At 40.5% G+C, this 10,454-nt stretch overlaps 2 protein-coding genes across 5 annotated transcripts in view; one reads left to right on the forward strand and one right to left on the reverse strand.

The window, feature by feature from the left end:
* The window catches only part of LOC118223441 (tropomyosin alpha-3 chain-like), a 28,481-nt gene extending 25,752 nt beyond the window's left edge, over positions 1–2,729 (forward strand). For 3 of the 4 annotated variants that reach the window (XM_035409988.1, XM_035409966.1, XM_035410030.1), the window contains one exon: positions 1,204–2,729. In XM_035409988.1, the coding sequence (XP_035265879.1) occupies positions 1,204–1,286 (83 nt within the window). In that variant the 3' untranslated portion in view covers positions 1,287–2,729. The remainder of the gene's footprint in view (positions 1–1,203) is intronic. The other variant, XM_035410002.1, reaches the window with a different exon arrangement.
* On the reverse strand, positions 2,165–6,431 carry pmvk (phosphomevalonate kinase). Its single transcript, XM_035410075.1, has 5 exons — positions 6,143–6,431; positions 5,952–6,015; positions 5,386–5,538; positions 4,760–4,889; positions 2,165–3,605 (listed from the first exon to the last, which is right to left on the reverse strand). Exons 1-5 carry the CDS (start codon positions 6,238–6,240, stop codon positions 3,454–3,456), a joined length of 597 nt encoding a protein of 198 aa, XP_035265966.1. The 5' UTR covers positions 6,241–6,431; the 3' UTR covers positions 2,165–3,453.
* Positions 6,432–10,454: the final 4,023 nt, after the last annotated feature.

Genomic DNA, 10,454 nt, shown 5'->3' on the forward strand with positions numbered 1-10,454 from the left:
GGGTTACTGCTGCAATGTTCTTGGAGAGGGACAGCCTGTTGTCCATCACCACTCCGAGATTCTTGGCGCAGGGTGATGATGTCACTACGGTGTCCCCTAGGGAAATGGAAAAGTCGAGGAGGGGAGAGGATAGAGCAGGAATAAAGATTAGCTCCGTCTTTCCCGGGTTGAGCTTCAGGTGGTGATTGTCCATCCAGCTCTGAATGTCCCTCAGGCAAGCGGAGATGCGGGCAGGGACCTGTGTGTCCGATGGGGAGAAGGAGAGAAAGAGTTGCGTGTCGTCGGCATAGGAGTGATAGGACAAGCCATGGGCAGATATTACAGGGCCAAGGGATCTGGGATATTACAGGGCCAAGGGACCTTCCCCAAACTGTTGCCACGAAGTTGGAAGCACACAGTTGTATAGACTGTCATTGTGTGGTGTAGCATTAAGAAAACACTGCTCCAGAGTTCAATGGCGGTGTGCTTTACACCACTTCAACCGATGCTTGGCATTGCATGTGGTGATCTTAACACTTGTGTATGGCTGCTCGGCCATGGAAACCCATTTCATGAAGCTCTTGACGAACATTTCTTGTGCTGATGTTTCTAGAGGTAGTTTGGAACTTTGTAGCGAGTGTTGCGACCGAGGACAGATTATTTTTGCATGCTAAATGCTTCAGCACTTGGCGGTCCTGTTCTCTGAGCTTGTGATTGGTTTACGGCTTCATGGCTGAGCTGTTGTTACCACTGTACATTTTCACTTCACAATAACAGCACTTGCAGTTGACAGAGGCAGCTCTAGCAGGGCAGAAATTTTGTGATGGGACTTGTTGGAAAGGTGGCATCCTCTGACAGTGCCACATTGAAAGTCACTGAGCTGTTCAGTATGACCCATTCTACTACCAATGTTTTTCAATTGAGATTGCATGACTTTATGCTTGATTGTTTTATTTATTTGTATGCACCTGTTAGCAATGGGTGTGGCTGAAATAGCCAAAACCACTAATTAGAAGGGATGTCCACATACTTTTGGAAATATAGTGGATCTTTTATATAACTATTTGATTTATTTCTGATACTTTGACTTGACATTACTCGAAGGAAGCCTTTTTATGTTCCACCTTTGGACCAGATGAACAGTTTCACATGTATCCGACCTTGCCCGGTGACACGTCCTCCATGTCTGCCTCCACGTCTCACCTGTGTGTCTCCCTTTTCCAGAGAGGCTGGCTACCGCCAAGGAAGAGAATATCAAGATCCATGCCACCCTGGACCAGACCCTGGAGGACCTCAACAGCTTCTGAACCCCCTGGAGCTGGGGACTGTCCCTCTGCTCCCTCTCTCCCTCGTCTATTCACTACCCATTCGCACCCCATATCCCCCACCTTGTCCTGTCTGTTGGGTGAGTGTGTTTGGGTAGGAAGGGGTAAGGGGATAGTATTTCTTTTGGGTGAAGGGAGCATTGAAAACAGTCCAAACCTTGACCGGCATTCTGTGCCTGTGTCCTCACAATCTGATTACATTCATCTGCACCCCTGGTCCTCCCAGCTTCTTGTGTATACTCATCCCACCATGAACCAAATCAACAGGTTCTTCAGTAGACATCCCACATTTGAAGGCTGTTGATGGACCCATCCCAACAACTGTGCACTAAAATCACCACCGGACTTTGATTTGTCCATTTTGATTGCTCCATGTTGACTTCTCTGGCTGATGAGTATGTTCTTAAGTATTGAGGCTCTTTGAGTCCGCTTTTCAAGTCCTCCTTCATTCATGTGAATGGGAGGATGGGAATTGGTCGGGTAGATCATTTTTATTGGGAAAAGCTCTTAATAGCCAAATGTTCTGTACATCTCCACCAAAATATGGGCCTGGTAACATACTGGATTACGACATTTAACCCATTGCTGTTCCTGACCTACACTACCCCTGCACCCCCAAATGCTTCTCATTCCTGTCCCTACGCTACTTCTATGAGCCATTATACCCTGGACCTCCTTTTTTTTATAAGTACCATTTCGGCCATGTGTACATGCATTACTGTGCCAACCGATTGGGACCATGACCATGTTACCTTAGTTGTGTATGTTGCATTATAGAGGTACAGGGGGACCACTTGTTCTTATAAGGGAGCTATTTCTAAAGTTTACTTGCATGAAGTTTCTTTTTTTTTTTTTCTTTATTTTGATCCATGTTCCAAAAAGGGCCAATATCTCAAAATACTGTACTAACATGGAACGGTTTTATTTTCACCTGCCCTCCGCCGCCTACAAATTTCATAAGGGAAAATGGAGGAGGGGGGTGTCGAGACGAAGCGTAGCCCAGTGATCAATTTATCAAAACATTTTAGGGATTAAATAGGGACATTCTTAGCCTTTTTCCTCCTTCTACCAGCTGATATTTTAGGATGAGAGCAGGGAAAAGGAGGGGGAGGGCTGTATGAAATTTCAAAGATTAAAGAAAATTCTAAAAAATGTAAAATAAAAAAAATAAAAAAACTGCCAAATTAGAGAGGCCAACTGAAAGAAGTGCAAGTACAGTAAAAGGGTATTGTGTACACCTGTCAGTGTAACTGTTCTAAGAGTGAAATGAAACCTTAAAGTTGACAAACATTTTTAAACTGGAATCTCACCAGAGCTAAAGATGTAAACTTTTTTTGTTACAGTCAATGTTTCATTGTAGTAATCATGATTATATTAAAAAAATGGACAAATGATTTTTAAATAAAGGACCAAGATTCTTATTGACTTCCAAACTGAGCTCATGTTGTCTTTTTGCAACCACTATTTTTTTCCCCCCTCTGCTGTGTTTTCATTTATTTGTAAATGGAGATACGCATTGAGACTTTTAATGCTTTAATTGCATTACAAGGTTCCGTTGGAAAATGCATAATTGTGACAACCATACTCTGTGGACCCTAAAGGCATGGTTTATCAAAAATGTCTTGCAGTATTGTCCCCCTATGGACCTTCCGTTGACAGCAAAGCTACATGCAACAGAGAAATGGTGTGGGAAAAGCACAATTGTATACTTGGTGCTCTGTACAAGGCCAGTACCACTCTGGGTCGATAAGTTCAGCGAACAATACCAATGTGCTGTAACTAATGGTGAGACTACCGGTTTCAGTTATTTCAGCTTGGTATAGCATTGAGCATGTCACTAACGTATACCAGTTACATTTCAGTATTGCAATACTGTTTCCTTTTACCATTATGTTTTTGCTGCATTACCTGAAATATCTTCAAACTTAAATTGTGATACAAGCATTTTAAGAAGACATGGTGAAAGTTCTCTTCTGTATAAATGCTTACCACCATGGCAACATTCATCCAATGCAGCCTGGTTATACCTGGTTACGCACTGGTATTTTGCATGGGAAAATTAACAGTATTGTGCACAAAAATATGGTCAACTGCTTCTAATTTCTGTAGTTTAAAATGCTTTTCAGTTCATTGCATAGGTTAGCTGTTCTCAGCTGGCTTCTGATCCTGCTTTCTGCTCTGCCAATGAGAGGAGCACTTGTAGTTGTTCCTCCAGTGGCACAGCATCTTCATCATTATGGATGATCCAATCATAATTTACTCCATGGTCCAGCCCACATTCTGATTCTGCATCATCAATTCCTGCAGAAAGAGGTAGGCAAGTGGCATTCATAAAATCTTCCAGGGACCGGTAAAAACATTAGACCAGAGGTGTGCAACAAAACCTGTATTGTTTTCTGGTTTGCATGCCGACTTCTGGCCTGAATTACTTAATCAGCCCTAACGTTTAAGCCATCTGACATTATAGCTACATTTCCTGAGAAGCATGTAAATGGAAGCCGAAGGTGTAGAAGTGCACCCTCATATTTTAACATCCTTCCGGTCAGCCATTCTGTAGGGCGGGGGTGCACAACAATTTCAGGATTTTGTGCCAACTTCTCTCAATTATTTAAATATCTTGATCTGACATTTATATAAGCACGCCCTACAGCTGCAGACTAAAAGTGTATCCTAAAGACTATTGAGATCAAGTACAGGAGTGAACCAGTATAGTTTATAGAGCTGCCAGGATATGGTAATTGGTTGAAACAATTTTTTTTTTTTTTTTTTTAAAGCACACAGACCAGCCCACCAGGATTAGAGTTGTGCAGCCCTGCTATTGGGGTTTTTCCTCTTTGGCTGACAGTGATTCATTTGTCCTGATTTTTCTGCTGTGTGTTTGTGCATGTAAGCATGTCTTTAAGCACAGATACTCAAAAAGGCCAGCATTACTGCTGGTTCTCATTCTTTTCCTTTAAACAGGACTGATTTAAACCTGGTTAAATCACGAGTTAAATCTCTGGCCAGTCAGTGGCATTAATTGATCAATTAACAAGCATCAGGTAGAAAGAAACCCTGCAGTACTACAGGCCTCAAGGGCCAGATTTGAGTATCCCTGTCTTAAAGTACTGAACGACTGGATTGGTGTAAGACAGGGATCTCGTACAGAAATCCTGGAGGGCCGCTGTGTCTGCTTGTTTTTTGTGTGTACCTGCACTTAAGTGCTTTTGTTCAGTCACTGATTGACTAAAGAGAAATGCTTTGTTTCAAAGGCCTGAAGTGACTGCTGATAGAAGGGAAATCAGCAGGGACTGGAGTTTGAGACCCCTGGTGTAAGAGAAAGAAAAATTGGTCCGACATGAGGAAGGCAGGCTGAAATGAGTTCATAAAAATGGGCAATTAGTGGGAATGGATGGACTAAAGCAATGTGCTGATTTATTTACCATTTAACAAGCATTTCACTGTAGCCTACTTACCAGGCGTGAATTCCCAGCCCCTCTGGCGCCTAGTGTTTTCCGAAGCTTCTACCCGAATACAGCGCGTCTGACCTGGATACTCCGTCCTGAACCACTGTAGGTCCGACAGGCGTCTGGCGTCACTCACAATCTGGATCAACGTATCGCAAAACAAAGTAGTGAATGTAGTGGCAAGTCCAGGGGTCAGAAAGTAAAAGTCCTGTCGTGCCGCTGATTTCACTAATTAATTCTACCTCCTGGCTGGAATATTTTGCTAACTAGCAAATCCATGCGATAGGAACAAAATACTGGGGATGGCATTCACTTTCTTAACCTGAATTTTCCACCTGCTTGACACACTACGTCATATACATTTAAGAGCAGGGGTGGGCAATTCTGGTCCTGGAAGGCCGTGCGTGTATGCAGGTTTTTGTTTCCACAAATTAACCTGGCTAAATCAGCTAACTGGGCACACCAACACTGGTTCACTCGCAGATTATCACAGTAAAGTGTTTCACATAGGGACATAAGAACCGTCTTTGGCTGACATTCATGCAATTCATCGAGAAATGTAGCAAAAATGATACAGATACGGCCCTCTTTGCCCACCTCGGTTTAAGGGTGAGAATATCTTTCTGTTGACTCACCCACACAGGTTGTGTGACGCCCATCTGCGCAAGGCGACAGAAAAACCCTGGGTCCTGTTCTCTCCGCCTCTCGCCCCATGCGATCATGTCAGCACGGTACTGCTCCTTGTACTGCCCTGACCCCAGCAGTTCTTCGAAGTCCAGTCCCCGTTCCTGTGTCGATTACAGTCGCTGTAAGGCTGTCACTACAGGCTGGGCAACCTCTATTAATTCACAACGTGACAAACGTGTGATAAAGTAAGTTAAGGTTCAAGACCTCTTATATTGGTAAGATGAGAAAAGATAAGATAAGGGAGATAAGGGTAAGAAACTTAGACACGGGGGAGCTGGTGTGATGAAGATGAGGGATGCTAGCCAACTAGACGGGGTCGGGGAGAAAGCACGTGTTCACTTTTGTTTTCAATAGCATTTATGAATAATGTACTATAATAACAGGGTCGTAAAAGTATAGTCCAAATCAATGATCTGCAACAGTAGCTTTCTATCTTCGCTTCTGTTAACGAATCGGTTGAAATATAGGCTAGCTCTGAATCACAAAATGAATGGGAGGCTGCATGCCAACTCACCCGTGCATACTGTTCTTTGAGTGGCGCAGACAGTCGCAGGATGCAACATATTTCATTGCCAAGTCTGATGATAGATTCAGAAAGAATAGTATCTATCAGAAACTGTAATATTATTGACAATGCAATGCTATGATGACAGCTAGTCCAGTAACACGGTAGCTAGCTTGCTAACTTCGCTGTAAATCTCTTACCTCTGGTGAATGAAGTCTGTAACGTAATCTTTGCCGGATTTACGCTTGCCGCTGAAAAGAAGTATGAGCTTCGGTCTGGCCACCACCATCGTTGCCATTAGCAAATTTCAAACTTTGTTAACACGAACTCGGTAGCTATACAATTCGGCATATTGCAGTAGTGCCACAGTGAATGACAAACACAGCGCACTGACTCTGTAATTACCGTAAATCATAGACAGTGTAGACAGTTTGGTGTTTATTTAAATGTTTCCGACAAATTACGTTACACGTGTGACAGTGAATAATGTAGCATTATTTACGTTATCATTAATCATTATGTACGACCAATGTATTGTAATATGGGACCATGTGAGTAAAGTGCTAGCGATAGTAGCAATTTATAAAAACACAGTGTACAAGCTTTTACGGTAACATCGGAAGACAGTCGTGCCATAGACTATCGTATTCTAATCGAAAAATTGGGGTAAGCATGTCGAAAGTAGAATGAAATATGTTGTAAATAAGTAAGACGGAAATCAATAAATGAAATCCGTCAAAATGATAAAATACTAAAATTAAAAGTTAAGGTTCCATGCATTTCCATTTTTAATTAATTTACATATTGACAATGACGTACTGCTATACGTCCCCCATCTTCATAATGATCCCGTCCCTCGTGTGGACATGTATTTAGCACGCCTTCAGCCCATGGAGCGCAGATAGGAAATGGAGACGGTAGGAGGCAATGGTCTACATAAGAAATGACATATCACATATTTTTACAATCTGCTTTTCATTTGAAACGTAACGATCGCTAATAGAGTTTCAGAATACCATCGGGGAAGTTTTATTTTGCCTTCAAATGTCTGATATTTCCCATTAAATTGTAATGGAAGCTCCAATGTTTTGCCCTCAGAATGCGCAGTACAGGCTTACTTCCGGGACGTCACAAGCTTTGGTTAGCTGAAGGCGTTCTAGCCTTTCTAGTTAAATTTGAATGTCTATGCTTGTGCTCCACCATACAATTAAGTTTTGATTTCTATTTTCTTTGTTGTTCCAAACGAAACATTTGTGTGGGGAAAATTGTACTTGAACATCATGGACCATTATATTAATGCTTTCTTATGAAACTATGCAAGTTTAACGTGAAGTTTCCCCACATCATAAAGACATTGAAGTAAAAAATGTAGGCCACCAACTTTCTGAAATGCATAATTTGGAACTATTATTATAATTAGCTTTTATAATCAAATTAAATAACATGAAGTCTAAAACATTTGTAATTTCACTTGTCATTACTTGTCAATTTTGTGAGGTTTATTTTTCCAAATAAATTTGAATAATAATTTATCTAACATACTACCTGAATGTTTTGGTAATTACAGTGAAGAGAAAATATGTTATGCTCTTGATAGCCTCAGCCTTAGTTCATAACTGTATGTGGTGGCGAAAAGATCAGGATCTAGTCATAGGTTTTATCTATGGAAGAGCGTCAGCTAGGTGGATTTTCAGAACTGCAAAAATGATGTAGATTAATTCTATTTTGATTGGACCTGAAGAAATGCAGGATTACTACAAACGTGACAAATATTTCATAATGCATTATTAGAAGAATCAGTATATTTGGGGAAATCCAAGACAATATACCTGTAAGCAATTAAATCATTTTACTTTTTTATTAAAACATAATGAAACACCAAGAAAGACATATTTCTGGTTACATTTGTTATTATATGTAAACTAATAAGCACCAGACATTTCTCATTGTAAAGGTTTAATTTTCAGAGTTCTATGACTTTTTCAGTTTTGACAATAAGGGTGATTGGCATCCATGGCATCCTTTTCACCTGTATACATTTTCAGGTGGCTATTTAAGTTCATTTTCTACTAAAACACTTTGGATAATGTGTACAGCTGTTGTAAGCTGTTTCACTTGTGTGAATCCTCTGATGGTTGTAATGATTAATATTGCATATATCCTCTGGAAATAACATTTTAATTTAGCAAAGCACAGTTTAATATTCTCATAGACTAACTATGTTTATCATTAATGAACAATTATGGGATGAAAGTCATAGCAGTAAATTTTGATACTGTAAATTTTAAAAAGTATAATAAGCCCAAAAAATTAAGTATAATCTGCTCTGAGAAACATGACGCAACATTAGCAAAGACAAGGATAATCACAGATAAGTATTTCTGTAATGGGAGGAATGTTACATTATAATCACAACTGGTTGTGACTTGTGTCACTCATTGTTCCGATCTTCTGCATGCCCTGCCATCTCTGCAGAATGTGTCCAGGCTCTGTAGGAATATGTCTGATATTTAGTTGACTTGTTGCACAGGAGAACAACCGAATATCAAACATATCACACAGCTCCTGGGCAAGATGGAGCCTGGCCTTTTATCCTTCTGCCTAAAAGGTAAATTTGAGGGATTTTATTTTATTGGGGGGGTTTCTACAATACAGGTGGGAGAGGAAAGGAGGAAGAGGCGGGGGGAGTGGAGAAGAAGTACACAGAAGAAAAAACGGAAATGGAAATACTATATAAAGCAGTAACAAATCAGATATTTAAACTAAGGAAGGGTTGGCACAGAAATATCCTGGAAGCGAAAGGCAAGGTTAAGATAGGATGTTACGCACTTGTGTTGCAATAAATCAAGTCTGGCGAGAAACCACACCCAAACAGGTTCACTGTTAGTGATTAGTCATATATTCATACTGGCACAACCACAAAACAGACGCAGGTAAGCACACCATGATTCTGGTCACCGCATTCAACTGCAGACAGTTTAGAACATTCACAGAGACACAAACAAATGCTGGCATTTGTACTCACACTCAAGATGTCCATTGGTGGCCAGGTAGTCCCCAGAAATAGAGAATAGGTCAATGTAATCATTTAGCATGCAATTAAATATAGTACAAGAATCCTTGTTCTGATCATGCATTGTATACTTGAAGTCCCTTTTTGTCACAGATTACAGTTAGTGTTGTTTGTTATCTCCCAGTCTATTTATCCTGGCAAATATAATGTGCATTTCGTTGTGAAGGTATTTTCATATTTTACAAGTTATGGTGTTTTGCGTGTGTCAGTATAGTGGTAAGTACAATATGTGTCCTATACTGGAATTTGAATGAATGTGTGGAAAATGTGCTGACCATGCATGGTCTACTCTTACATGTAAATGAATGGCTTTATTAGTGCACTAATCTATTAGCGTGGTGTTATTTGTATCAATGTAGCAGCAAGGGTATTAGTGTTGCAATTTGAGTCTCTGTATAGAAGTGTAAGTGTGGAAATATGATGGTTTGTGCTCCAGAACATAGCAGGTGTGTATTAGTAAGCTGCATGTGTCAGTGTTAAGATCTGTTATTTCAGTATAGCAATGTTTTCCTGATAGCGGTGCATATTAACGCTATAAATGTGTCCCTACAGAGTGTGTGTGTGTGTGTGTGTGTGTGTGCGTGCCACTGAAGTTGTATGTCAGTGTAGTGGTGTGAGTGTCAGTATGTGTGTATATACCTGTGTACGACAGTGTTTTTATACCCCAAGTTGGTATGGGGACGCCCCTCAGCAGATGGATTCTTTCGTTGTCTAATTAATGATGTATTGATCAGTGAGGTCTGCTGCTCTTCCCCCTGCATTATGGGATCAATAGGGCTGATTTCCATTCAGCCATGAACTCTCACACTCAAATTCACCGATTCAGCAGCCTAAAACTATGCAGATATGAATATTACGTATGTGTGTAACTTAATTTACGTATACATTCTTTGGGTCTGTGAAAAAATGACTGCTTTCGACCACTACATTCACCAAAAAACAGCAACACAGCCTTGAAAAGGAAATATTAGGCGTACTTCCCTGTTAGGAATAAAGAGAATTATGTGAGCCATCTACTTTAACTTATGAATTCAGGACATATAAAAGTCAGACTAAAATAGAAAGGCAGTACTCCAATTAGGAAACGCAGAGCTCTGCTCGTTACAGTATTTAATGCTGCTTATTGTAATATTTAATTGTGCTCCATGGTGCGTAAAATCATCAAGAAGGCTGTATTCTGAGTATCCTATCCTGAAACTCTCAGTTCAGCAGCCCCCCATGGCCAACTCTATTTACCCTTACCCTACAGTGACCATCACATGGATTAATGAAACCTTATGCTCAGTTCCCCACTATTTCAATGATGAACAGTCTGTCTTTCACATGCGAGTGACCGTGAAGGTCACGGTTTCATATCAATCATGCAATGATGTGCTACTCCTCTAGACATAACAGTTTAAATAAGTCACTTAACAGTATTACCTATCATTATGTGACAT

The sequence above is a fragment of the Anguilla anguilla genome, chromosome 1 (genome assembly GCF_013347855.1).
Source record: "Anguilla anguilla isolate fAngAng1 chromosome 1, fAngAng1.pri, whole genome shotgun sequence".
In the NCBI taxonomy this organism is placed as follows: Eukaryota; Metazoa; Chordata; class Actinopteri; order Anguilliformes; family Anguillidae; genus Anguilla; species Anguilla anguilla.